The sequence below is a fragment of the Kwoniella dejecticola genome, chromosome 1 (genome assembly GCF_000512565.2).
Source record: "Kwoniella dejecticola CBS 10117 chromosome 1, complete sequence".
NCBI lineage: Eukaryota > Fungi > Basidiomycota > Tremellomycetes > Tremellales > Cryptococcaceae > Kwoniella > Kwoniella dejecticola.
The window spans coordinates 1810983-1838552 of record NC_089301.1 but is presented as its reverse complement, the minus strand read 5'-3'; the positions used below and the strand labels follow the sequence as shown (position 1 = coordinate 1838552).

The 27570-nt window shown below is 48.4% G+C and overlaps 8 protein-coding genes across 8 annotated transcripts; 4 read left to right on the top strand and 4 right to left on the bottom strand.

Annotated features, from left to right (window-relative positions):
• Positions 1–104: 104 nt before the first annotated feature.
• I303_100687 (uncharacterized protein) lies at positions 105–1930 on the top strand (the record flags this gene model as incomplete). Its single annotated transcript, XM_018404062.1, has 6 exons — positions 105–165; positions 334–564; positions 767–1064; positions 1227–1609; positions 1694–1774; positions 1851–1930. The coding sequence occupies 6 exons, from the start codon at positions 105–107 to the stop codon at positions 1928–1930; spliced, it is 1134 nt and encodes a 377-aa protein (XP_018266716.1).
• A 1827-nt stretch (positions 1931–3757) lies between these two features.
• I303_100686 (uncharacterized protein) lies at positions 3758–9192 on the top strand (the record flags this gene model as incomplete). Its single annotated transcript, XM_065968170.1, has 6 exons — positions 3758–4563; positions 4772–5366; positions 5430–6019; positions 6086–6701; positions 6762–7610; positions 7675–9192. The coding sequence occupies 6 exons, from the start codon at positions 3758–3760 to the stop codon at positions 9190–9192; spliced, it is 4974 nt and encodes a 1657-aa protein (XP_065824242.1).
• An 867-nt stretch (positions 9193–10059) lies between these two features.
• I303_100685 (uncharacterized protein) lies at positions 10060–14061 on the bottom strand (the record flags this gene model as incomplete). The annotated part of the gene is made up of 7 exons (XM_065968169.1): positions 10060–10862; positions 10957–12737; positions 12810–13011; positions 13075–13390; positions 13470–13522; positions 13586–13709; positions 13801–14061. 7 exons carry the CDS (start codon positions 14059–14061, stop codon positions 10060–10062), a joined length of 3540 nt encoding a protein of 1179 aa, XP_065824241.1.
• Positions 14062–14724: 663 nt separating this feature from the next.
• On the bottom strand, positions 14725–15235 carry I303_100684 (uncharacterized protein; the record flags this gene model as incomplete). Its single annotated transcript, XM_018404059.2, has 3 exons — positions 14725–14867; positions 14964–15052; positions 15177–15235. The coding sequence occupies 3 exons, from the start codon at positions 15233–15235 to the stop codon at positions 14725–14727; spliced, it is 291 nt and encodes a 96-aa protein (XP_018266713.2).
• A 408-nt stretch (positions 15236–15643) lies between these two features.
• Positions 15644–20252, top strand: I303_100683 (uncharacterized protein; the record flags this gene model as incomplete). The annotated part of the gene is made up of 15 exons (XM_065968168.1): positions 15644–15775; positions 15837–15887; positions 15976–16954; positions 17014–17138; positions 17226–17690; positions 17758–17833; positions 17898–18438; positions 18515–18609; positions 18725–18966; positions 19081–19469; positions 19530–19623; positions 19703–19751; positions 19844–19927; positions 19997–20044; positions 20146–20252. The coding sequence occupies 15 exons, from the start codon at positions 15644–15646 to the stop codon at positions 20250–20252; spliced, it is 3477 nt and encodes a 1158-aa protein (XP_065824240.1).
• A 269-nt stretch (positions 20253–20521) lies between these two features.
• I303_100682 (uncharacterized protein) lies at positions 20522–21797 on the bottom strand (the record flags this gene model as incomplete). Its single annotated transcript, XM_018404057.1, has 8 exons — positions 20522–20591; positions 20653–20798; positions 20902–20979; positions 21075–21221; positions 21304–21359; positions 21445–21515; positions 21630–21652; positions 21768–21797. The coding sequence occupies 8 exons, from the start codon at positions 21795–21797 to the stop codon at positions 20522–20524; spliced, it is 621 nt and encodes a 206-aa protein (XP_018266711.1).
• A 431-nt stretch (positions 21798–22228) lies between these two features.
• On the top strand, positions 22229–24260 carry I303_100681 (uncharacterized protein; the record flags this gene model as incomplete). The annotated part of the gene is made up of 5 exons (XM_018404056.1): positions 22229–22334; positions 22421–22511; positions 22618–22867; positions 22984–23722; positions 23851–24260. 5 exons carry the CDS (start codon positions 22229–22231, stop codon positions 24258–24260), a joined length of 1596 nt encoding a protein of 531 aa, XP_018266710.1.
• A 205-nt stretch (positions 24261–24465) lies between these two features.
• Positions 24466–27038, bottom strand: I303_100680 (uncharacterized protein; the record flags this gene model as incomplete). The annotated part of the gene is made up of 11 exons (XM_018404055.1): positions 24466–24813; positions 24974–25209; positions 25343–25433; positions 25495–25565; positions 25629–25774; positions 25844–25933; positions 26001–26105; positions 26186–26264; positions 26336–26434; positions 26508–26681; positions 26780–27038. The coding sequence occupies 11 exons, from the start codon at positions 27036–27038 to the stop codon at positions 24466–24468; spliced, it is 1698 nt and encodes a 565-aa protein (XP_018266709.1).
• Between the last annotated feature and the right edge of the window lie 532 nt (positions 27039–27570).

Below are 27570 nucleotides of genomic sequence, written 5' to 3'. Positions count from 1 at the left end.
CCAAAAAGAAACATTCGTAGATCACACACTCGTTTTCAACTAATTACCCTCGCTCTCGCCACCCTTCGACCGAAATCTCAGTTCAAGTTTAGAATCCAAAAGAAATGTCAAAATCTAGCATCGTCAATAGGGGCAAAGTATTCTCCCTTGCTGAGGTCGAGAGACGTGAGTCGAATCCCAGCCATTCATTGTCGTCATATTATCGTGCCACTCTTCTGCATGTCAATCGAGGTATGCTGGGCTGGAGCACATCGCGTCACCATGGCTTTTCGTATGACCTTGAACTCAGTTTCTGACATTGTCTTTGTTTGGTTTCTCGGGATGCTTGTTCAGACAATACCCGCGAATCGACCTACGTCACATATTCTGGCCGTGTCTACGACCTGACGGAATTCTTACCTGATCATCCGGGAGGCGATGATATCGTCCTAGAATATGCCGGAAAGGATATAGGACAAGTCATGGGTGACGAGACGCAGCATGTCCATTCGAGAGCTGCGTACGAGATGATGGAGGAGTTCAGGGTTGGAGAATTGGGTGGAGGGGAGAGGATCGTCAGTGAAGGTGCGTCATCTCATCTCAATTCATTTCAGTTCGGTTCAGTCGAGTTCAGTTCAGTAAGATCCAGGCCATCATATCTTACCACGTCTTCCACCCCTCCCCCCTCCTTTCTGTGATCATCCTTCAACACACGTATAATCGACATGAGGAAGAGGGCACGCCTTGATATGCTGATGGAGCTAATGGTAATCTTCTTGTGGTTTAGACTGGGTTGCAGATGAGAATTTCCACCCGGACGAAACGGATCTCCTGTCTGATTACAATATGAACAAATTCATCGACCTCTCTAAACCCCTTTTGATCCAAGTATGGAACGCACCCTGGACGAAGGAGTATTACCTCTCGCAAGTCCATGAACCCCGACATCTGAAAGAAAGCGCCAGGATGTTCGGCAGTGATCTGCTAGAGCCGTTCACTAGGACGCAGTGGTATGTCGTGCCGCTGATTTGGTGGCCTATCGCTGCGTTTTTGGGTACATTGAGTGTTGGGCAATTCAACAATCCGTGAGTTGTCCATCTGGCCATCTCTGCGCTTGTACCACTTTCGGTTAAACGCGGTCGTCGCATTCCTCTGTTCTCTTTCTCCATCGAGGAAAGACAATACCCCTTTTCAGTGCTTGTACACACATGACGCGCCCAGCTAACAGACTTGTTCACCTTTCACAGCTCGCTCACCGCCAAGGACCTCTTGAGTTACCCACCCAACATTTCAGCTTTACCGACCGTATCGGCCTTCTCCCTCTCATCATGGTTCGCTTGCTTCGCCTTCGGTGTCTTAGTCTGGACGATCCTTGAATACGTCTTACATCGATTCTTATTCCACTTGGATTACTACCTCCCTGATGCACCTTGGGCAATCACCCTGCATTTTTTGCTTCACGGTGTGCACCATTATCTACCGATGGACCGATTACGACTTGTCATGCCTCCTTTGCTGTTCTTTGTGCTTCAGACCCCGTTCACCAAGCTTGCCCATTTGCTCTTCCCCAAAGCTATTGCGAATGGAATTATCAGTGGAAGTTTCGCTATGTATGTGATGTATGATCTGGGTGAGTGCATTCATTGACTTCCTATCGGCTCGGAAAATTGCGTGGAAGATGAAAGCTGATCCTATATCAAAACGTTTCTTTCAGGCCACTACGCTCTTCATCATACCAAACTTCCTGCCTACCTTGCTGAGATGAAGCGATACCACCTCGCGCACCATTACAAGAGTGAGTCACGGCCAATATTCGCATTTCCGTTTGTATTGCTGTTGGAAGCTGACTTGCGGTCGACATTTGTTTCCAGACTTCGAACTCGGTTTCGGAGTTACATCGAAGATGTGGGATTACGTCTTCGGTACCATGTTAGTCACCAACACCAAGTAGGCATGTGTATTCTCACGATCATGCATGGGATAGGAAGTGGCAGGTCAAGGTAGCTTAGCTGTAGCGGTAGCGGTAGCGGATAGATGGACATTCCTTATTCCTGTAGATTAGGTCAGGTTCGAACCTCCAAACCCCTATAGATGCATTCTTTCCACCGTTAGTCGTTGCATTGCGCATCTCAAAGCACTGTTTCGTCTGACATCAAGAAGAAAAGCAAAGATTGGTTCAAATTTCGAACCAGACTGAGCTGTGACAAGCGAGATTACTTGTAATGTTTGTTCCTACTTTGGTTACGTGAATGAGATGAGATGGGTGAAATAAGGAATAAGCAGAATACGGTTAGATTTAACGATTATGAAACCGGGTGTGGGGGAATTATATGGGGAAATGAGTTGTTGAGTATGTATTTTTACTGTATCAGGTAATTAAAGATTGTGGATTGTGGCGAAAAGTAAGGAACCAGGGGTTTATTTTCATTCTACTCGGATTCGGGACGAAGGACGAGTAAAAGTGATGAGGTGAGTTGAGTTTGGATTATGCCTATTTGCTTGCTTGCTTTGCAGCTTGTGCGTATGTGCGTATGATCTTCTCTTTTTTTCGTCTTTCGTCTTTCGTCGTTCGTGCTTGGCTTCATCTTCATCGGTGCCCTCAACAAATCATCTAGAACTGCTTGATTATTGATCATTGGGAAATGGTCGGAAAGTAACCTTAGGAAAGTTTGACGTCAAATATCAAGCATCGACAGATCAAAGGATCAACAGACTAGATTTTTGATCAGAGCTCAGTCGCTCAGTCACTTGCATCACGTTACCATCGAAAAGAAGACTCGACCGCCTGGAAATATAAGCCAGCTTCTCTCATACATCTATCTTCAACAGATCAAAGCATACCCTATCGCAAAAAGCATTCAGTCACCTTATTCGGAGAAGCATGTTATAGATAGCTTAGCTTCGCCTGGTCTAGTCGAGATAGTATCATCGTGAAAATAAATTACATCTCAACGAAAGTTCAAAGTCGACAATCACCAACACGCCCTAGGTTACCTTGACCTTGACTTGACTTGTATACACACAAAACACACAAGACACGGACGCCCTACACACATCGACACACGACAATAACGCACGAACTTCAGTCCCTATTCTTTGCCCCCAATTCCAACGAATATTCATCCTAATTCATCAAATCCGCTGACGGATAGATCTTGGTCGATTATAACCACGATACCTAGTTGACTTGAACAGCGAATATCGTCAGAATTTCGTATCTTGTCAGAATCAGAGTAGAGGGCACATTGAGGGATATACGAGCGCATCATAGAAGTGTGAGCGCGAATCCGCGAGCGTTATTCGCGAGACGTGATTGTACGTGGGGTTTCACTCGTTTAGTTGTACTTGGTGGTGAGAAAGAGGCGGTGAGTTGCACTAGATCAGATAAGACCCCACATAGTCAAGCCGATTTATACCTTATCACAACGCATCACTCTTGAACTTCATTCATCTCTCTACATCTTGCTCTCATATCTCTTTATGCAATCCGCTTGCTTTCGCTGACATCATCCTCAGCACGCTAGGTGAAGGAGAAGGAGGTGGATTGATTGTCTGGCGAACACGACTTTCGCTGAACCCGAAAGTGGAGTTGGTGTGGGCTGGAAAAGGAAGGCAGCAAGGAGGTCAATCCTGGTACACGTAAGAATCAGAACCATTAGTTCTCCGCCTCGCCCAATTGCAACGCTTTCATCTCTTAATTCTTCCAAAAAATCCCACTCTGATACTCGCATCTCACGCTTTATGAATGGAGCTGATCTGATCGATAGGGCTCGACGCGATGTCCAACCCTTACCAGCAAAATGGGTACAATCCCGCTCAACTCAATCCAGCTCTGTTCGCGTCGTTGACCAATCAACAACAGCCCCAAGCTCAACCACAACAGCAGCAGCAGATGCCCAACCCCATGCAGCAAATCCAGCAACCCCAACAGGGGAACATGGCTATGAACGCCGCCCAATTGCAGAAGAACCCCAATACCAATACACTGGACGGCGCTCTGCAAAACATCATGCTACCGATGTTCAACCGACTACAAGGCCAGAATGTAGCTAGGATCGAACAGCAGCGACTGGGTCTCAACCCTCAGCAACAACAGCAATTGCAGCAAGCTCAACAGGCTCAACAGGCTCTGCAACAACAGCAGCAGAACCAACAGTTCCAAGGTTTAGCACAACAGATGAATATGGCTGGATTACCGGGTATGAATATGATGAATGCCAATCCTCAACCATCCCAACCCCAGCAACAACCCCAGCAACAGCAGATGTACGCTCAGCAAGGCATGCAACAACAACAGCAGCAGCAGCCGCCCCCGCAGCAGCAGCAGCAAGCTCAGCAGAATCCGAATCAACCCGGTTATGGCAGCTTGCATTCCCAGCAACAGGGCCTGACGATGCAGCAATCGGTCAAAGCGCAGAGGCAGCAAGCTCAGAATCAAATGCAGAATCAAAATCAAAACCAAAATCAGAATCAGAATCAAGCACAGCAACAATTTCAGCAGCAACAGCAAATGCAGAATATGCAAGGGGTCAATCTGGGTCTAGTTGGCGATTCTGAGCAGGGCAGACGGCAGATGCTACAAAAGTGAGTGTTGTGTGTAAGGAGGAGAGAAGTACGAATCGTTCATTAGCACCGCGATTGGTTCATTACTCCTCTTGGCATGATCATCATCATACTTTGTCCCTTCCTCTTCAATCATCAATCTTGGTGCCTCGGGTCTTTGACTCGACCTGCTCTTCTAAGGGAAAGGGATCTTTTTGATCTGTTTGCTGACGATCCGCCCTCGCCTTAGTATGTTGACCCAAGCTACCAGTGCGACCCAACCTATCCAGCAGCAACAGCAGCTACCGATGCAACAGCAGCAGCAGCCTCTAGGTCAGCCGAATCAGATGCAACAAGCCGTGCAGTCTTCCCAAGTGGCAAATACAGGATCTGGACCCCAGACATTAGCTGAATTACTATCGGGTAGACCTGATGTCTTCCAGAATGTGGTAGCCAAGCACAACGGCGATTACCAGGCCGCGGTCAACGAACTGCAACGGAGCTTTGCGCAAGCTCAGAAAAACCAGCAACGCGCCGCTCAAGGTCAGCAATTCCAAGGCCAGACAGTCTCCCAACCACAGCAGCAACAACCTAATCAACCGATAGGTGTAGGCCTGAATGGGCAATTGGGCGTAGGGATGGGTTTCCCCGGTCAGCTGTCTAATCAGCAACAGCAGCAGCAGCAAAGGCCGCCACAACAGCAACAAATGCCGCAGCCACAACAACAGCAGCAGCAAATGCCCCAGACTCAACAACAGAGAATCGTATCTGACGGTAGTCAGTACAGCTTAGCTCAAGGTCAGCAAGGCAATCAATACGCCAACACCCTCTCACAACTCGAAGCGGTAAGTACATCTCAATTCACACCCGCAAACCGGGATTACTGCTAACAACAAGGATTGTAATAGCTCCAGCAGATGAAAGAGCGACAACAGCGAAGCGGACTCAAGACACCTCAAATGCCACAGCCCAATTTGCCCATGTCGTCACCGCAACAACCTATGTCGAACGGCAATGCTGGTCAGAATGCGTTAGGCGTCAACATAAATCCAAACTTCCAGATGATGCAGCAGAACATCCCTCAACCGGGTCAACAGCAACAACAAAGGGTGACACCGCAGATGAACCAAGCACAACTTGCTCCACCTCAGCAAAGGCCCCAATCTCAACCGCCGCAAGTATCAAATAACAATCAAACTCCTCAAATGCAGACCCGGACCCCAAATATGGCATCTAGCTCCATGGCTCCTCCGTCTACCTCGAACGCTAGTGGTCCGTCCAGATCTCAGTATTTCGATCAAATACCGACCTGGAACAACGAGAAACTATTGAATGCCACTACGACCATCGCTAAACGTTTGATTGACGGCATGCAGAATGGAAATAACAGCAACGTGAACGAACAAATGAGTAAATTCCATTTGCTACTGCTCATTGCCGAGGTGAAAAAGAGGAACATTGTCATTCCGCAGGATGCGGTCAACGTGGCAGCTGCCTTGTAGGTCATCCTAACATTATTTCAGTCTCTTTTATGCCTAGCTGACTTTCCATCGAGCTTCGGTAGCATGAGTGTACCGAATCCCGTGCAGGCGTTGATGAACATGGACGCCGCGATGTTGCTGACTATCGCTACAAGCAATATAACCCGCTTGCTGAATGGGCACAACCAGGCGCAAGCACAAGCTTCCTCGCAGCAACAACAAGCTCAGCCTCAACAACAGCCTCAGCACAACCGACAACGCTCATACTCTGGTCAACCTAATCAACAGGGTAGTCAGAACAATCCGATTGAGCTTATCACACCTACGATGAATCAGATGAACCTCCCGCCGCAGTTCTCGACTCCGGTCCAACAAAATGCGTCTGCTCAGCAACAACAACAACAACAACAGAATCAGCAATCGCAGCAATTCGTGCCTCAAAACCAACAGCAGCAACAACAATGGGCACAACAACAGCAACAACAGGCTCAACAGATTCCTCAAGCTCAGCAGACCCAGACTGCTGCCCCGCCACCTCACATGAGTTTGGAATCGGTCAATCTTCCGGAAGAGAGTTTCTGGCATTCTCTTAGACAGATACACTCGACTCAGAACGTGCAGAACCCGATCGTTGAAGGTAAACAGGTCAACCTGTACAAGTTGTTCCAGATCGTCTTGAAAAATAATGGAAGTGCAAAAGTGAGTATCGCTCTTGCTTTGAAATCCAGAATGTTGAGCTGACATGAAACGTCGAAATAGATCGACGGTCCCAGATGGACTTTTGTTGCTGGTCAATTAGGTTTCGCTTCTGAACCGGGGCAGCCTGGTCAACCCCCATCATCCAGTCCCAACGTGGCAAATCAGATTAGAAGCTGTTACTCCCAGATGCTGCAACCTCTGGAGAATCTGTTCATGGCTAGAATTCAGCAAACTAGGCAGAACGTTGGACAACAACAACAGCAGCAGCAGCAACAGGCCCAACAGCAACAGCCACAGCAATTCCAGCAGACGCAGCCAAATCAGCAGCAAGCGGTCAATCCAAGTCCTTCTCTGCAACAAGGACAATTAGCACAAACGCAAAGTCAAAGTCAAAAACCACAATTGACCGAACAACAAAAACGATTCTTGGACGCTGCTAAGAATGCAGGATCATCTGCTGCCGGACCGGGCACGGGAACTCTGGAAGGATTGGCTCAACAAGTCACTGGACAAGAAACCCCTCAACAGTCGCAACAGACTCCTCAAAGCCAAGCTCCTCAACACCAGCCTCAGCCTCAGCAGGGCCAGCCTTCGGTTCAAGCACAAGGGCAAGCTGCAATTCTGCCGTCATCGACAGAAAGCCAACAGCAGCAACAAGGCTTCGGCAATGGTATCAAGGGGAATCCTATCAAGATATACGAGTTCATCAAAACCCAGGAAGCTCAAGTTCGAGCTAAACTTGACAAGAACCCTACTATACCTTCTGTGGACAAAGAGGCTTACCGTAATGAGCTGGCTCAATTGATGCCGATAATCAAAGAAGCTGAGAACAGGGTCCCGATGTTCCTCATGATGATGCAGGAGATGGGTGCCCCGGAAATGTCGGCTGGGCCTCAGATTGTTTCGATGGTAGGTCTGATCATTCCGATCTGGTGAGAGGCAAGATGCTGATGCTTCTAATCGGTCTGATCAGTACACTTCCGCCTTGTACGCTAACACAGCAGCGGAATCCGATCGATTTATACTGAATGTCTCGGATCTCCATCGTATCAAGATGGGCCTTGCCCAATTGATGGCCAGAGCTCAGTCGATGTACCGCGCGATGCTGGACAAGCCGGGCGGTCAAGCCAATCTACGCACCATTGCATCTGCGCTCAACAGCGCTAAAGCTTCTCTTGCTGGCTCGGGGACTATCTTTGCTTCGTCAACCCCCATCCAAGCGCCATTGACAGGTAGTCAACAGCCTTCGGCAGCTCAACAACAATCTGGCATCACTGGAATTTCCCCGGCCAACCTCGCCGAAGCGATTGCGGCACGACATAAGTCCTTACGAGTCGAGGACTTGAAACCGCCACCGGCGAAACGAGCCAAGGGAACAAAGGGATCTCCAGCGACACCTTCCGGTTCGGGCATGGTGCAAACGCCGGAAGCGAAGACTCCTACTGAATCACCTGGATCAGCCAAACGACCAAGTCTATCGCAAAGTGGCGGGAAGAGAAAGAGACAATCGTCTACCGTCACTGCTACTGCCGCCACGGCTCTTCAGAATGTCACTGGCGGCAAAACTCCCAAGCAGCTCATGGCGGAAGTGAAAGAGTCCATGCTGAAAGCGAAAAATCCACTTGGTCAAGTGGATGCCAATAACCTGAAATTGCCGGATACCTCTGGAAGCGCCCTGAACATCAATGCTTTGGGTATAGATCTTTCACCGAACGAGCTATTGGGACAAGTTGAATTGGACCAAAATAAGAATTTCTTCGATAATCAGCATACTCTCTCCCTTGCTGCTGGTATATTGCCTTACAACAGCTCTGATCCAGCTCAGATACAGACAAACGAGCAAGATTTGTTATCTGGACTAACGTTGGACACTTGGCAGATCTTCAGTCAGGCATACGAAGCTTTCAGAGCTAGTCAAGTCGATGCGAATCAGGATCCACCGAACTTGGCAAACACCATTGGCATTGGTGCCGGTGTTAGCGGAGATGGTCTATCCGCCATACCCTTCAGTCATCCTGCGGTGAATGGGAATCATCTGATCAACGATATCAACGCGACCACGGCCAGGCCCAACAATAGCAATAACAACGCTGTAAGCAATGGCAATGATGATATATTTGAACAGTATTTGGATATCGCTCAACTAGCCGAAGAGTTCCCCACGCCAGAATTATACAGACCAAGTACTCTTCTACCGGCATCAGAAGAGACTCCAGACAGCGATAACTCCCCTGAATCAATCAAGACTGTCGCTTCGACAGCTGTACCTTCCTTTCATGTCTCAGTCCCGGCACACGCAGCTACAAATGGTAAATCCACTTTCGAAGCAACGAATCTCGAGAACGGATCAGGAGTGACTGTGATGGAGAATTACCCCGAAGGGGATCTGGGTAATTTAGACGGGATGAACGATTGGAACTCCTTCGCTTCTGAGGGTCTGATGTATGGGAGTGAAGAGGGTCGGTTCTACAATGGAGCTATATCGTGGTGAAATGATGGTTCAGGAGAAACAGACTCATCTCAGTTGGGGCCACGTGAGGAGGATGAATTAACGATAAGCTACGTTCTGACACGAGCAGGAGACGAAATGGCATTTGATATGTTGGGGCTGAAAGCCAAAATTCGAAATTCGAAATCATCATTACGAGTACGAGTATCATTTATTATCTTCCCGAGAACTTTGTCGTCTGTACTTCTTCATTCGTTTACTTGTTTACATCTATCTGATTGATCTGTACGCCAAAAAACTTGTGTCTTTCGGATACTTTTCTTTCTCGACTTCGACATCGATATCAAATCAACTTTTTCTCTAAAGCAACTTATTCTGTAAATCACATCGTATATCATATATTGTACATTATGATTCATTGTAAGATGGGAACCTGTCAATAATACGTACAACCTGCGATGTGCGATACACAAGACAAACTCAATCTATTTTGTTTTCATCTTGTACAGTGATTGATCTCGTTGATTTTACTTTCGTAGCCAAAGTGCCATATATCAGACCAGACACTACGGGTACAGTAAAATGAATCTATTCGTGAGTTTCAAGTCAGTGTATAATTCAAAGAAGTAATTATGAACATGTGTTACATCCTGGATTCGATGTAATGCTTGCATCGGTCAAGAATAGAGAGAACTCGGCTCTTATCATGAGCTGGTGCAATGTGATGATAATACTTTTCAAGGTACATATCACATATTGAAGTGCTCTTCGAATCTAGGATGGCGTATTATACAAACGTACAGACGATGAGACGTATCGTCTCACGCATCGAATCTCGATGGGATTACACGTCTTTAGAACATTATATTCACTGCTACTTAGCGCTTAAACCCTGCCGCTCCAGGCTATTTAATGCTCAGCTCTAGCCACTTCTTCAATACCGTCTTCTTCCACCAGAAAGCCATCTAACACTTTACGTCTTGACGAGGCCATCGAGATCGAAGGTAGACTCGGGTTCGGGTTCAGAGGCAGACTCGAGGTAGAGCTTGACTTGTCATTGACACTGTGATCACCGCCTTGTTCAACGTTCGGACTTGCCGTGGTCGTTGTCGTTGGAGTAGGAGTCTGCAAAGGTGGACGAGGTACACCTCCCGGTAAATCCGATTGCATCCATTCTTGATCCCACAATTCATTCACCTTCAGCCGTTTCTTAGGATCCCGAATTAACAATTTGGAAATTACATTTTGGACTTCTTTGGTGCCGGATTCTGTGGCGGCGGTAGGAAAAGAATATTCGCATTTGGCTATTCGCATCATCCTTTTTCTCCCTTTGGCTTTTTGATCCAGCTCAAACAAAGGTGTACCCGGTCGATTCGAGGTCGAATTTGAATTGGCATTTGAGTTCGATTTGGATAAATCGTCTAAATCCCTATCGAAAGGTAATTCTCCGATGATTAAACCGTATAAGACGACGCCCATAGCCCATGAATCGGTTTCACGCCCGTCGTACGGTTTACCCATGATTATCTCTGGTGCGGCGAACGATTCGGATCCGCATCGAGTTTGAAGGAGCGGAGAAGAAGTGGAAATGAAGCGCGATAGACCGAAATCGGTCAATTTGATTAGGGGTCCGGCGGAAGGTAAGAGGTGTAAGGGTATCGAATTTGTTGAGGTTGGCGGTAATGTAAAGGGGTTAATGGTGAATAGGATATCTAAGTGTGAAGGATCATGATTGATCCGAAATTAGCTCAGTTCCACCTGGCATGTTAAAATTCCGGAACAGATATGATAGGGTAGTCTACTTACTCTCCAGTTTGATGTCCCGATGCACAACCCCAACCTCATGTAACCATCCGACAGCCCTTGTCAACTCTCCGAACACCCTTCGGACGAACCCCTCTCCACTCTCGTCCCACTTTCCTCGTTCACCTTCGCTGGACGCATCCGGGTCCGGCCTCGGCGAAGGCAAGATCATCCTTCTCCTATTATTCTCATCTGACATCAAGTCGAAGAGTTCTCCACCCTCGAGCTGTTCAAGTACTAGCACATGATGCGTCGGCGTTGTAAAGCTATCCAGGTACGAGACGATGGAGGGATGTGAGATATGCCGCAACACTTCGACTTCTCGCAAGAACGATATTCGGGTGCGGCTATCTTGTAAAGACAATTGTCGGTCCATGAGCTTCAAGGCTGCCACGCTACCCCGAGGAGTGTCCTTGTTATCTGCATTCGCTGAAGCAGATTCTGGAGGCAGTGGGGAAGCAGACCAGACTGCTGAGAAAGCCCCTTCGCCCAACTTCCTCTCCAATCTCCAAGCTCTCCGCGTCGATTTCAGGTCGCCTTCTGTATCTTCCGGTCGGATGATCTCGCCTGCCTTGATATTGATGTCCTCCTTAGCTTGACTATGTTCCCTTTCCAATATTTGCGACTCCCTCCTACCGTGACCCGCAATCGCAGGCCGCTTTTGACTTTTCGTAGGAGTGGTATAATCGTTGACATCGGGTAAAGTGGGCAACGTAGCCAGTGGCTCGTTCAATGTGCCATGACCTTTCATGAAACGCGAGGTCGCTGGCGAGTAATTGTTGTTAGGGGAACTGGAACTGGAGACTGTGGCCATAGGGTTGGAGACGGATCTCAACCTGGATGTACTTGTTATTTCCTCGAAACCGAATCTTCTGGACAAGTCTTCTTGTGGTGGCAAGCCGGAATATGATGTGTACCCCTGATTTGATGGGAATGGAGACGTCAAATCGACTGAACCAGATGCAATGCCGCTTGACGGACCTGGAGTGGAATTTTCACCCCATAAAGGAGTTCTCTCCTGTCTTTCCACTTGTGAGCGGTTGATGGAGGGCATACTCGTGGATCGATCTTCGGTCTTGCTGATCGTGCTGAGAAGGCCCCTGCCCAGCTTAGCTGAGTTTGGTAAAGCTCGAGGAGGCACAGGCAGGAGATCTTTGACGGATGAAGCGAAGAACAAGTCCGTCTTTGAGCTTGAGCTTAAGGCAGGGGACACTAATGGTGTGGTAGCTGACAGATGATCTTCCCTCGCCGAGCTCGTAGAGAAGACGCTTGCATTCGAGCTTGATCTATCCCGGTTGGAGGTAGATGGACCTGGCACATTTAATTGCGCTGAATTAGTCTGGGGTGACGGCGCGGGTATGTGCGAGCTGGATGCCCATGGTCTGGTTGGATCGCTGAGATGTATAGGCGATGGATTCGGTGTGAGCGAATCGAGTGAAGATTGCCTCGAGCTGCCTTCGCCGACATCGCCAGACCCATACGCAAGTGCTGCTGCCCGTGCTGCAGGTCCAGCAAGACGTCTAGTGTCGAGGTGAAGTCTCTCCGGAGACAGCAAAGTGGGAGGTGCAATCGTACGGCGAGAGGGAGACGGTGATCCAGGGGATGCTTTGGGAGAAAAATATTCTGGCGGTCCTTCCAATGGCGTGGGGTGGGCAAACAGTGCTTTCGGCGAAGTTGATAGCTGCTCATGCCGATCGGCAGGTGATTTGGGCGCTTGTTCGAACGTGATTGGTGGAGCCTTGGCTCTGGTCGGTTTATGAGGCGTGGGGAGTCCACCTATTGGACTATTAATGGGGGGATGGGCCAAATTTTTCAGCCGAATTGCAGTTCTATATGGCTAGTTGACAGATACATACTTTAAGTCCCCGCCGCCTACGTAGCCTTTGATTGACTCCCATTCTTTCGAATTGAGTCCATGTCCGTCGCCGAGAGAAGCCAAAGAATCGAGCGTGAGCGTTCCACTGGTCTGCTGGCGAAGCTCCGCTAAAGCTGCAGGCGAAAAAGTCTGTGGCAACGGAACGCGAGATGGGTCGAAATTCCGGCAAACTATGAAAGCCTCTGTAAGAGCGGGGCATCATTAGTAAGCAAGCAACGATATAGCGTTACATATATCAGACCTACCTCCACTGCCTTTCCTACTACTTCTAGGCTTCCTCACCCAGACACCGCCTCTTCTTCCCCGCGTATCATACCCCTCTTGTCCGGCTTGAGAGCTCGTAGCATCCATCGGTTCCCGCGTATCCCCATCGGCTGCTTCTGCATTTGTCTCGTCGGGTACATCAAACTCTTCGTAAGTGTCGTCGCTGCCCTTGGGTCCAGGGAAAAAACACCGGAGTTGGGATGCCAACAAAGCGGCTTGAGGATCAAGCGGGGATAAGAAGATCTTGAATATCAGTGTTGAATGAGGAGCGAGCAGAGTGAGCGATAAAGTCAATGCCTAAGGATATAAAAACAATCAGTTGCGCTGTTTGGCAGACCTGAACTGGGCTATAATCTCGTATCGATTGGACACTCACCGCGAGCAGTAATTGCGAATGAAGATAAGCATCTAAATCGTGCACTCCGGTGACTACGAGTTGAGCAATATCTCGTCAATACAGCTTTCCAGAGCCAACGTTCTCCTGAGACTGACCATCAGGTGCCCCATCGCAGACCACCAGATCCGCCTTCCTGCCACCCAAGGCATCTAGGACGAGGGGTATCGTCGACGGCAACGTGATGTCAGTCTGGAGGATGGTGATATTTGGTAAACGTGCCTGGCATCATCGGTCCGGAGTCAGCCTGTGTTTTTCGTACAGATATCTGGACTGGCAGAAGAGTAGAGGACTGTAAGGAGAGAGAGCTTACCATGGGTTGCAGATCTATCGATACTATCTTCCGGCCATTCTCGCTACTGGACGGTTTCAATCGCTGACTGAGCACTTGACTCCAACTTCCAGGTGCCGCACAGAGATCTACAGCAGTCTCAACGCCTGTGAAGAGATCGAACTCTTCGTCGAGATGCAGCAGCTTGTATGCAGATCTGGCTCTGTATCCTGCTGATTTGCCCAAACGGTAGTAGACGTCCCGATGATCTATCGACGATTTCGATGATTTCGATGGAGCCATTTTTGGTCTAGCTCATTGATGTTTCCGGTTCGGTGTGATCGGATTTGGTGCTTCTGGGAAGAGAGACGGTCGGGGATATATCGCGTACAAGGTCATGAGTGACAGCGAGGTGGAAGTTGTCGAGGTAATCGCTTTGATAATGTAGGTGACACGATGATGAATTTGTAAGATGAGGTGGGGAGAAGTGAATGAATCGAAATGTGAGATTTACGCGACTCAGTATGAGTATTTTAGGGAAATTTACGAAACGAATTTGTTGACAAGTTGTATCGGACACCAAAAATAGATGGTATGGTAGCGAGACACTCAGACCTTGTGCGTGTCAAGTATGAGAAGCTGCTGCATGCAGATCGTCTCCATCACAATGACTACTGAACTCCTCACCAGAGTCGAGCGATAGCGCATATGGACTATTCATGGTCATTAAACGGTCTGGTCAAATATCTACTGACGCGCTAATGTGGGCTGATCCGGTTTGATCGCGATTGAAAGGGGTACATGACATGGCGCGGACGCTTGTTTATTGACCATCAACAGATGCTGAACGATGGCGGCGTGTCTCCCGATACATGATTGATTTGCTGAGTAGGCGAGGAGTTGGGAAACGCGTACCACTTATAAATGCTGTGTGACAACTCTATAAATGCCATGCCTAGCCTTGCCTTACTTATCCTTCTTCTCCCCTACGGCACCTTTGACCGGCGGTGATACACCCTGCGAGTCCTCTAGCCAGGCAACGATGATGTATCCCACAAGTACCAAGTTGGCAGTGATGATAGCTGCAATGGCGGAGGCGATGGTGTTTCCTATGTTTGCAAATACCAAGATCAACATTTATATCATCGAGTCAAAATTGTGACAACAGAGGTCTCTCAAAGCAGGTTTTCGATGCCATAACATACCTTTTGTATAGCTAAGAACGAAATAGTATGTTCCTATGGGCACTACTGCCATAGCTACAGCGAAGATGATGAGTTTATAAAGGACAGCGCTGGAGAATCGAACGCTGGTCAGTCATGTCACTCTCGTTCCAACTTGCGCGCAGACGGTCTCAGTATGGCACGTTGATACGTCTTCGAAGGCAAGATCTCATGAAGGCACAGGCTGTCACTCACGGTTGCACACTCTCCGCTGGTCCTGCAGCCATCCTGCCAGTCGAGACGGGGTTAACCATTTTTCAGATTGACGAAAAGAAGTGAGATCGCTTCTGTATTTGTAAAACGGGAAGCCGATGGGAGTTGTCTCCGATTCTGGAGAGCGGTGCGTGCGACTGATTTGGGGCTCGAGGGGTCTTGTCTCCTCTTCAAGGTGCAACTGCTCCGGACAGGTTTTCCATTGGTGAATGAGAATCAGAGCATATATGTCATGACGTTTAACCTGGACCATTTTATCTTTGTATCTTTGGGATGAACCGTGCCTGAACCGATTAACCGTAAACTTGGCTGCTTTCGCTGCCGGCTGTTGGGTCATTCCAACAACAACATCATCCTCGCATAGTATATCTGTGCTCACTTAACCCGGTATTTCAAGCGCCGGATCGACCGATCGAGCGAAAAGGCGTCTAGAGGGAGCATTAGTAACGATGTCAGCATCTGAAATACGGCGCATAGCTTTGCCAGATCCGCATTCCACCTTTCCGCCTCGGTTCGTCGTCGGAGGTCAAGTCTCGCAGAATGTCGCTGGGGATATCAAGATGTACGAATGGCGAAGGGATGTGAGTCATTGATCAGACATTCTCATATGATCAGCTGACGCGCCGACAATGTGATTGACAGAGAGGAGAGATGGGTATGGTCGGACTTCAAACGGATGTTGGTCAAATACGGGTCAGTCCAATCACCTCTTCCTCTCTCTCTACCTCCGTGTGCATAGGCAAACGTTCGGAATAGCTAATTGATCCATATCCAATTTCAGTCAATGGCATGGTCCCCTTTACCAACTCATCGAAATATCATAGCTACCGGTCTGTCTACCGGTCGGACCCTCATCCATTCTTTATCCCCCTCGACCCTCTCGTTCCCCCTGACAACCTCAAACTCCACTTCCACTTCGAGCCAATCATCTACAATCGCCAGTCTGAACGTCAAATACTCTCGTCCCGTCACATCAATCGCATTCTCTTCTTTGGACCCTAATATATTGGCTACGGGATACGAGAAGCATCGATCCGAGTATTCCTTGTTGATATGGGATATCTCAGACGCCATAGCCGCTTCTCAGATACCCATTGACGGCGACGAAAAATGGGAAAGACCGTCCCTCGAGAACAGGCTGGAAGTAACCAATCTAACAGCTAAGATCAATATCACTTCGGAGCCTCGGCATATCCAACATTATTGTCCTTCCGAGAATGTCAACTCGGTATCGTTCTTACCCAACTCCATAAATTCGTTGTTGGTCTCGGTGAGTAATAAGTCGATACGATTATGCGATCTACGGTCTCCCTCAAATTCCAATCAAAATCAAAGTCAGAATCAGCCTTCACCCGGTATCCAGTCGCCTGCCGTACCGGGACAATCACAAACGCAGTCTCAAACAGCGAACTCCAACCAGATTGTAGGGTCGAATTATTCATGGAATACTAGAGCGGTGTATGGCTTGACACCGAACGAGAGGAGAGAAGGGATGTTTGCAAGTTACGAGATTATTCCTGCTGGTGCGAATACACATTCGATAGTGAGACTATGGGATATGCGGAAGCCAGGACAAGAGATACTAAATTTCGACGTAGCAGGGGGAATTGTCAATCTGGAATGGAAGAAAGATGCAGAAGGCTTATTGGGTGTAGCGACAAGGGATAAAGGTGTGGGACTGTGGGAGATAGTGGAGGGAAAGAGAGTCGAGGAGGAAAAGGTTGTTGAAGAATGGGTTGTCCTCGGAGGAATGAAGCAGAGTGAGTACAATCAGACGGCTGTGCGATGCGATTGACTTTTTAACTCTTCATGCCCACAGTTGTGAAGCCGAGGCAAAATCTGCATTCGTTCTCCTTCGCTCCCTCTCAAAAAGGTCAAGGAGACGTCATGTTCGTCTTGAAGGACGGCACGATCGGTATAGGTCCTATTGGAGCTGCCCCGGTGGTACGTTTTCCTGATACGTACGACCTCGGTGTCTTTCCCCCTTTATCGCTCTAAGGCACAGAAAGTCAGCTAACGGGCATCATGCAGTTCGCAACCGGGCCTCAAGGCGACTTAGCGATTCTGACTCCGTCTTTACGAAATCTCAATCCAGACGAAATCCCACCTCCCTCGACAGAATCCGAAACACCTCAATCGCCAACTACCAAGCGCACAGAACGAGAACGTACAGACATCGAGGAGCCTGAGCCTATCCATCGGGCAAACCGATTCCAGCTCGCTCCTGAAAGGGTGACTCAATTGATAGCTGAGCGTTCGCGATCGAACTCGCCAACGCCCTTCCCATTGCATGGAGCTGTCACGCCCGCCAGCGAACGGACGCCGTACGGCAGTATATCTGGACTGAGGGAGTGGTACGATAGCAAGCAGAAGCGGGATCTAGTGGATGACGATGAACAGCTGCTTGGAGGCTGGGAAGGGTGGCGAAGAACGCTGGGAAGCGATGTTGGTGTAGTCATGCGAAGAAGAGCAATGGAAGGCTATGGCTTAGATGATGTGAGCTATACCCTCATCCGTTCTTTCAAGCAGATGGCCCTGTACTGAGGGTATGATTTTCCTAAAGCTGCTGCTGAACGCTGCTATCGCGACTCGTCATCCTGGTAAAGAGCGATTAGCGGGCATATGGGAGTTCATCGAGCGTGAGTACACATTTTGATCAACGAAGCACACCTGCTGAAGTTGAGGCTTCTTGTCGTTTCGCAGATCTCACACATGTCATGGCGCCGCCGTTATCTTCTTACAAAGGCTACAACCTGACTCACCATGGAGTCTACCCAACATGGTTCGGAGTTTCAAACGACCAGACTCAGCCTTCTTCACCTACGTCCATATACTCTGCAGCTACACTCACCGACGCACCGCACGCACATCACCCACCTCTACGCCAATCATCAGCATCTGCAGCATGGACATCGTTGAAATCTCAAAGTCAGAGTCAAGTCCATACTCAATCGTCTACTCCCGTCCCGCCACACTCAAGACACTCCTCCTCGCCCATGCCAGGCTCAACTGCCCCGCATCGCGAGCGGAAAGCCTCCGATCGGCGGGGAGGAGGAGACTCGGACATCGATAGAGAGTATATCAGTGCAGTTGAGATGCTAAATGGGCGCCGGAAGGAGGTCGGTGGAATTGGAAGACCGGGAACGGTCAGAGCTGCTGTAGGAGGGGAAAAGACGGAAATGCGGAAATTGATCTTGACCCTCTGCGGCGAGAATGGCGAGAATGCTAAAGACGAGCTGAATAAGTGAGTCAAGTGACCATCTTCGCTTTGGACGTGGAGGTGGAAGTGATGCTGATCATGGATTTGATACGTCATGTAGGTTGGTGGAAAGTGGTCAAAGGACAAAGGCAGCTTTCAGAGCGTACTTCGCAGGCGATGAAGCTGCGACAGTATCGATACTCATGGCGAGTGAGGGTGAGTATTTGCGCATTTCATCATTGTCATTCCGACATTTCGACGTCATGGTCATTCGCATCTGATATCCGTATGATACTACTAATTCTGATATGCGCTTATTCGTCTCGCCCAGATCAACATCACAGATTACTCGGATCAACCATAGCTGGATTCATGACCCAGTCCGCGTCGGCTCGGGGGTCGGAATTCTTCAATTCGCATTGGCAAGGACTTGTCAACCGGGTGGATGATCCGTTTGTCAGATCTATTCTGAGTAGGATAGGAGGGGACGACTGGGAGTCTGTCCTTGAGGAAGAAGGGATCCCGCTTCTGGATAGGATCGGGGTCGGTATACAGTATCTGGACGATCGCGAGGTGAGTCAGCTCCTGCCACCCGATATCGCAACCTTCACATCCGATGAGCGTCCCAACAATCATATGGCTTCAACGGTGTAAGCTGACTACACATCGTCTGATCCGATGCCTCAGTTCTCGGCATTCCTGAAGGGTCGATTAGGTCGTCTGACCCGATCAAACTCTCTGCACTTACTCGGCCTGACAGGCCTCTCAGCACCTGCCATCTCGCTCTTATCGCGATACTTGGCCCGAACGGGGGATATTCAGACTGTATCGATCATCTCGTGTCTGTTCCCTCTGGGTAAATTGAATAAGAATGAGATCGGGGTTATCAACCGGTGGAAAGAGACGTATAGGGATATGTTGGATTCGTGGGGGATGTGGGGTGAACGATGCGAATTTGATATTCGTTCAGGAGAACTTGCACGATCCTTAAACTTGAATACCGGTTCCACTTCCAATTTGGAAAGTGATGGGGCTGTATCTCTAAAAGCGGGTGGAGTTGGAGAGAGATGTCCAGTGTAAGTTATCCATTCACTCGAAGTAGACGAGACGGCGGATTGACTCACTGGCGTAAACAGGTGCAACAACCTGTTATCGAAAGAGACGGAAACTAGATTGCATCGGAAACATGCTATAAGGGGGAATGTTAACGTAGGATGGCCTAGTGAAAGGGTGAGCCGCATTCAAGTGTTATCGACCTAATTGAGGATTTCGAGGATGAATTTATGGGCTGACTGAATTTGAGTCATAGACTACCACGTGCATGTATTGCTCGGCTGCTTTGCCTCGATGTGTGATCTGTGAGTACAGTCCCTCTTCATCTTTCTTTCTCCGTGCACTCGCGCAAAGATCCATCTCAACGACTTGGGTTTTACATGGTGCGTTCTATTAGGCCTGATGCACGTCGATCCGCAACGACCGCCACCTGCGAATGGGAACGGAGATGGACCTGAGGATCGTCCAGAGCATATAACGGGTAAGTTTCACTCAGGATTCTGCGCCTTGCGGAAGTGAGGTGAAATTGATCGAGTTGCAATTCGCATAGACACGATCGACGCTGCGTATGTTTGTTGTTTATCATGTCGACACGGTGGTAAGTCTTACAATCTGGCTACTCTTGATCAAGCCCGGCTGTTTTAAGTCGGATTGAAAGCGTGGTTGCTGATCGTGATTCGTGATGTTATCATCCCTTAGGCCACGCGAGTCACATTTTACCGTGGTTCGAAGGAGGACTAGATGGTGGATTACCACATTCCAAATGCCCCGTGTCGGGATGCGATTGTGAATGCGCAAATCTCTAGTCGTGATCGCAATCGATTGCTAGTGCTCTGTGACCTCATATAGCGATATATAACTGTTGTATCTGTCTCAATAGCTTATTGGGTCATGATGATGTTGAGATGAAATATTGCATATACAATGAGAACGAAAAGCATTCATCTAACTTGGTGATAGATATCATAGTATAAATTAAGGAGGGGTAAGTGGTATAACATAATAAACATAGTGATAGAATGGATCTGGAGGAGAACGCGCGAAGGTAATTGACGCGAGGGAGTAAGGCTGATCTCTAACAATTACATCCGTAATTTTGAGAATTCTCAGAATCGATTCGAATAGGATCGGGATAATCGTTGTATCTGTGAGAAGCAGGGGTGTGGTTAGCAGGTTATTATGTCTTGTAAACGGTATTACACTTACAACTCAGTCTCGGCTTCTTGAGCCAATGCGTTCTTGGCGATCGTCTGGAAAGCCTGCTCGACATTTATAGCTTCCTTGGCAGAAGTTTCGAAGTATGGTATGTTCCCTTTGGCTTGACACCATGTCATTGCTCGTTTTTGCGAGACCTGCCAGCGAGAGTGAGAGTCAGCGTTCTTCCTGGATTCAGCATCGGGTCTCGTGGAGGCGCAGAATGTGATTTTGAGGTGGACGAGATTTTTCTGGACTCACCATTCGCTTGGATTCTTCCATGTCGATCTTGTTACCCAGAACTACGAAGGGGAAGTTCTCTGGATCATGCGGAGAGGCCTACGCGCGTGCATCAGTCATCAGACCACCCGAACCAGGAATGACGACGTATGCTAATTGAAGCGGCGCAGACAATGATGAGACGGTTAACTTACTTGAACCAAGAACTCATCTCTCCATCCGTCCAACGCTTCGAAACTCTTACTACTATTAACGTCGTACACTAAGACACAACAATCGGCACCTCGGTAGAAGGCTACTCCGAGAGACTGGAATCGTTCTTGTCCTGCAGTGTCCCAGAGCTGTATGAACAGTATATGATATAGTCAATCAGCTTGCTACTCCTTTTGGTATGGAGTGTGCGCGGCAGCTGAATAGACTTACCTGCATGGTGACTACTCGATCATCAACTACCAATTCTCTAGTCAAGAAATCGGCTCCTATGAGAGATAAGACGTATTAGCTACACTTCGCTACGCGACAGAGCTCAGAGGTGACGAGAAAGTGTCGGTGATAAGAACTCACCGATAGTAGCTTTGTATTGGTTGGAGAATCTCTTGTTGACATATTGGTTCATGAGCGATGTCTTGCCAACCCTGCGCGGTCAAAAAGAATCAGCCCTATTCAATGGAGATCGTTCATGCCGCCATTTGATAGCATCTCGTATGTAGCGCGATTCGTGGTACAGCTGCGATGATCACGAAGCTTACCCGGAATCACCGAGGATAATGACCTGTCCGAAAGATGAGGTCAGCTCCGACTTGCGACAGATGGAGAAGGGGTCATGGGTTCGGGATAACCCGATGATGCTGAATGAGCCTTGAGGGTGGGTGGGATACTGTACTCACTTTCAACAAGACCTTCTTTCTGGATGCCATGATGATAGACTAGTTCAAATGAAGGTGGTAGTGTCAAGTATAATTGTATGTGCGATTATCAATAGAGTCGAATGATCAAATAGGTAGTTACTCGTAGGTGGCAAGTGATTAATGATAATGGATCAACCAAGGGCGGGCTCAATGCGTGATGCGGAGAGTGCACTACCACAGCATATTTACTCGTTTGGGTAACTATCACCAACAAGGAAGAAGGCGGGAATCACCGCCTTGAAACGTATGACAGCTTAGACCGCTTGAACCGGGTAACTTGAAGCTACAACCACGATACGCCATGTTGTCTACGAGGTATGCATGCAGTGTCCAGATAAAGCAAGACAACATTCACCAGTCAACACTTTTGATACCCATTCGACCTACGCACTTGGACCGTCCACCTGGAAGGCCGAATTCATTGGACGCGATAAGACATCATGTCCACATTCGCTCACGGTCCGCCAGAATGGCAGAACACCATCAAAGAGCGGTTGATGGCTCAGCAAGCGGAGCAAGAGGTGTACAAGGATATAGTCGACCAGTGTGAGTGGAAAATCGAAAATACAGTTCCCAAATGACATGGAAAGATTGATACTTTACTGAAACATGTGCCGTGCCAAATTGAATAGACCGACGATTGGCGAAAACGACCCGGGAGCTGAAAGTGCGGAATCGAGCTTTGTTGAAGACTGGCGGTGGTGGGCCGTCCTCTGCTGAAGGGTGCGTAATCTCCCATTAACAGATCTGCGTGGCCCACAAATAAAGGACGATAGCTGGGAGACTCTCCACAGGATAATGTGCTGAAGTGACAGTCGGTCGCTTACAGCTCTTCCGCTCTCTTAACCCATCTTGACGCCCAACTAACCTCCCTCCGCTCGGAACTGTCCACGCTTTACCGCACGCAAGCTGCCTCGCAGAATAAACAACTCTCGATGGCCGACGCCCTCCGAGACCGGGACGAAGAGGTCAAAGGTCTCCGCGATGAGATGCGCGAACTGCGAGATCAGCGGGATAGTGCGTATAGGAAAGATAGAGATTGGGAAGAGCGTTGGAGGGGTCGAAACAAGGATATGGAGGTGGGTTTGTGTCCGACTGTTACTTCAGTCATGTTCCAGATCAAACGGATCAAAGTCATTATGGGAGTGGACAGAATAGCTTGGCTGACTGACTTCACATCATCTGATTGGTGTAGACACTGAATGATGAAGTCCTATCGCTCAACCTGGAACTTTCTTCACTGGCTCAACAAAACGCCAACTTACGTACGGACAATGCGAACCTCTTGCAAAGATGGATAGATAAGATGAACCTCACTGCGGAAGAGATGAATGAGGAGTTCGAGAAGGAGATGAAGGAGAAAGAAGATGCGCGGCTGGATGCTCTGGCCCAAGCTCAAGAGGACGAAGATCCTCATCAGGATCAAGATCAGAATCAGGATCAAGATCAGAATCAGGATCAAGAAGAACACGTCTCACGATCACAAGACAAGGGCAAAGGAAAAGCAAATTCTCAATCTCCATCTCCATCACCGGTACCCACACTTAAGTCTACACATGCACCGGCACCTGCACGAACTCCTCGCACGTCAACTAGTACACCGAGAACCACAATCACATCCTCAGCGGAAAGACAAAGGCAAAAGAGCAAAACGACACTCACTCCTACTTCTTCACAAACTTTAAAACCTCCCTCGGGTACAAGTACAACAACGCCGACAGGTGCGAAGACACGCTCGATAGTATCAAATCGAAGTCGTGTCTCAAGTACGGGTACGGGTACGGGTACGGGTACGACGAAACCCAATATGAGCAGTAGTACAGGATCACTCGCGCCCGCAAGTACGACTCCTTCGGCGAGAAGTAGGAATATATCGAATATATCCAGTTCGACGACGTTGACTTCGAGTAGTCGCTTGACGGAGAAAGCCAAAAGTACACCCAAACCTACAGACCAAGATACACATAAAACGAGAGATGAAGCGAAGAGGGATTTTCAATAATGCGGGAAGATGAGAAAGAGGATAATGATGATGAACAAAGCTCTTCCCGCTCAATCTCAGAGGATATAGGTGATGATTTCCGGGAGAGGAGTGATACCAGTCATAGAAGACTCGACTTTGTAGATGTGGATGGTGATACCGATCACGATGTTAGTTTGACCAATGTTCATGACGAAGTGGAAGCCAGGCTCCAAGCACAGAACAACAGCGAGGAAGACGGGGCAACAGAAGGTGAAGGCGAAGGCGAAGGCGAAGAGTGGGAAGTACTGGAAAATACCGCATCGACGCCTGGAAGTGCAGCTGATCTGATGGGGGATCCAAGTGCGGCTGATGTACAGCCTAACGAAGGCTCAGATGTATCGAACCCGACTTCGAATCCAAATTCCAACTCGATCTCAAACTCAACTTCGTACGAAGACGAAGATTCAGACGAAGAAGAAAGTTGGAAAGAAGCTAGAGCTCTAATTTAACGTAAGTCAGATGAGAGTAACGCTGAACTTGTAGCATATCGTAAATATGCATGTGTCTGAAATACATAATCAAACCCTCACACGCATCACTCTGCGAAAGTCACACCGTCCCCGTCCATGCAAATGCTATATGGTATATGGTACAGAATAAGAATGCGACCGATATGTCCAATCGTCCATATTGGCATTGACGTTGACTCCTCCTCTATTCGCCCCCGCTGATATCTTTCCCTCCTTTACTAGCTATCAACTGTCCTATATGCCCTCTGTCTATACTGACTACACTTGAGCTCTTCTGATGATGTCCATTCACCTTCGTACTTTGTACCTGCATTTCGTTTCCCCGTTGATCGTCATCATTAATGGATAGTCTTGATCTTGGATTTGAATTCCTCGATTTCAGAGGAGCAAACGATTCCACAATTTCCATCATCGCCGATATCCATTCTCCCAGTGGTCTCCTCCTATTCTGACCGCCTGAATATTGAGATAATTTCCTAGTGTGCGCTAAGACCGGTAATTTCCTTAATGTCCTTCCTGAGACTTCCAATTCCTACTTTCGCGCAACATCATAATCAGCTCCACAGCCTCCCTGTTATCTCCATCTCATTGCTTTCAAACGTGATGACTAGCGTAAGTGAAACCTCGTTATGGGCCAAGCGAAGCAAAGGCAAGCGAAGCGAAGTTAAGGTATCGATACCAAAGACACTCACATGACATCGGATAGCTAATTGGGCTAAAGCACCACTATACCTCCGAGACTTGTCGTCTTGCCCTTCCCAAGTAAACGAGTAGTCATTTGCTCTAGCCCAGTTCAACATACTCCTCGACTTGATCATCTGCTTAGACATCATTTCTTCTACGCATCCCTTCAGTATGGAGTAGACGGCTTCAGGCGGTGGGAGGGGTACGAGTTCTAGCATGTCGACTCGGGACATGAATGCTTCGTCTGCGGTAATCAACAAGAATGACTCAGTCAAATCCCATGAGACGCTCGAGGACACTCAACGCCTCCGAATCAAGGCGTGGAACCAGGAAGTCAGACAGTTGGAAAATTAGGAAATTGGGAAAAAGCGACTCACCTATCGCATCTACCAAATTAGAAGTAGTCATGACAAGAACATTCTTCCTGGTCTTCAGTCGGTCCAGCTGTGTCAATAATGCATTGACCACCTATGTTGACGATTGTCAGCTGCTCTGTTGTTCATCGCACTGCAAAATGCAGCTGACTCACCCTGAGGGAGTCGGATGGCTCATTGCCTGTCATAGCAGCAGACCGAGCAGCCGTCAGACTCTCAACCTCGTCTGTAGACCCGTCATAATGAGCTAGATGCATCACTCAAAGTGGAACGATTGGACGGAGCTGACCTATCATTAGGACGACGAATTGCTGTTCATCGTCCACTTCTAGGGTGATGGTATCGAACAATTTCTGCACCAATTTACCGGACTCGGAGAACCATTTGCTAAACAGCGAATGGGAATTGATCTCTATCAATTTTGACCTGGGGTAACTGATCGACCATGACGAAATAATCAGCCCGTGAGAATAGTCGACACACCCATCATAAGAAAGGACATACCTATCGCTCATCCGTATCGATATTTTCTGCGCCAAGGCTCGACATAAAGACGTTTTACCTGTACCTGGCGGTCCATGAAGGAGCATGACTCTGTAGCGTCGAGCAAGTCAGCTTATCCCATATATCATGAACGATCGTAGAGGAGCTGCAGACCTACCGATTCCAAGCTATCACATTGGAGTCTATCTCATTCTCCGAGAAATACGTTGTTGAATAGCAATAATTCAACAAGCGAGTCTTGAGATTATTTGAATATACTAGTCTGAGCGACCCCGTATCGTTAACGTCAGCTCGTGTAATGTCAACGCAGTCTTGGGCAGAGAAAGGAGAGAAGAAGCATACGTTTGCCATAAACCATCCAATTCCGCGGAAGGCAGAATCCTCATTGATCCTGCCGAAACGGATTCGGATTCATCGGTATCTAAACTACATTGTCAGCTGTCATTTACGTCTTTTCGAACGGCGCCAGAATCTGAAATCTGTGACGCATACCTTCCAGGTCATTATCGAAATCAGCTATCTGTTCTGTCCGCCGCAGACGATAGACGTGTATCTGCAGATTGGCATCCTTGACATCTATCGTCGGCCGGTCTAAAATGATTACAGCATATAAGCTGTTCAGTACTCGACATCAGACAAGTGAACGGAAGAATGCGGAGCTTACCTCCTTCCTCCACCCATATACTCGCTACATGATCGCACAGCTCAGAATCGCTTCGCCATCCGGCTAGGTATTGCCCTAGTTCTAAGCGTTCTATACCATCTGTGATATAATTTTTCACCATATAAGGTATATGATGAGGAGGCATCGCTGAGTTCGGTGATAATCTCACTTCAACTGAAGCAATGCAATCAAGATACATGAGCTCAAAGTCCCCTACGTATACTCGACCTGGCATCTGGATTCAGAGCGAGACCGAAGCAACGAGGACTGACTGTGTACATCGTATAAAGTTTCTTCGTCCTCGCTTATTTCGGTTTCCGCTTCCGAGTCTTCGGTCATCTCTTGCTCATTGTCAGCATGCATGTAGCTTGCCTCGACCCCATTGACGTGACCATTTGTGTATCCGTACGATGAGGAGGAAGCCATTGACTGCATTGAATGCGAGGTGGAAAAGCCGGTGTAGAGAGACTGAGGCTGTGACTGTGACTGAGACCCGGGTCGAGGTGGGGCAGGAGCTTCTAGAATGGGCATGTCCACTGATGAGGTGTCTGAAGCGGTCTTCGCGTCACTTGAGAGAAGGAAGATGGGGTAAGACCAAGCAGTGAAGATGAAGCCGAACAGATTAGATGAATTTGCTTTTGTTCGAGCTGGTCATTTGCGCACAGACAAATTCCACCCAGACGCGTCTCGTCAAAAGCGTAATTTGATTTTCTGATTTGCCCTTCTCGGAGGGGTCCGCTTCGTTGTCGTGTGCTTGCATGGTGAGGCTGACGAGATACTTTCCTGGCGCTGCTACACGCAGTGACTCCCGCACCTGATTCCCATGCATCGCTGCACCGCCCATCCTGCCAGACCAATGTGTCTCCGTCTCTCTGTCTCTGCATCCTTCGACGAGGATCCGCAAGGATCGACCATCGTCCGATGATTCACCTCGAGCTCTACACCACGTGGTCAAGGCTAATGTTCGTTTTCCGTCGGTAAATTCGTTCGAAGCGCGTCCAAGCGTCCGTTCATGCTCTCTAAAAGTGAAGGTGGAGACTTGCTTTGAGATATGAAAAGCTAG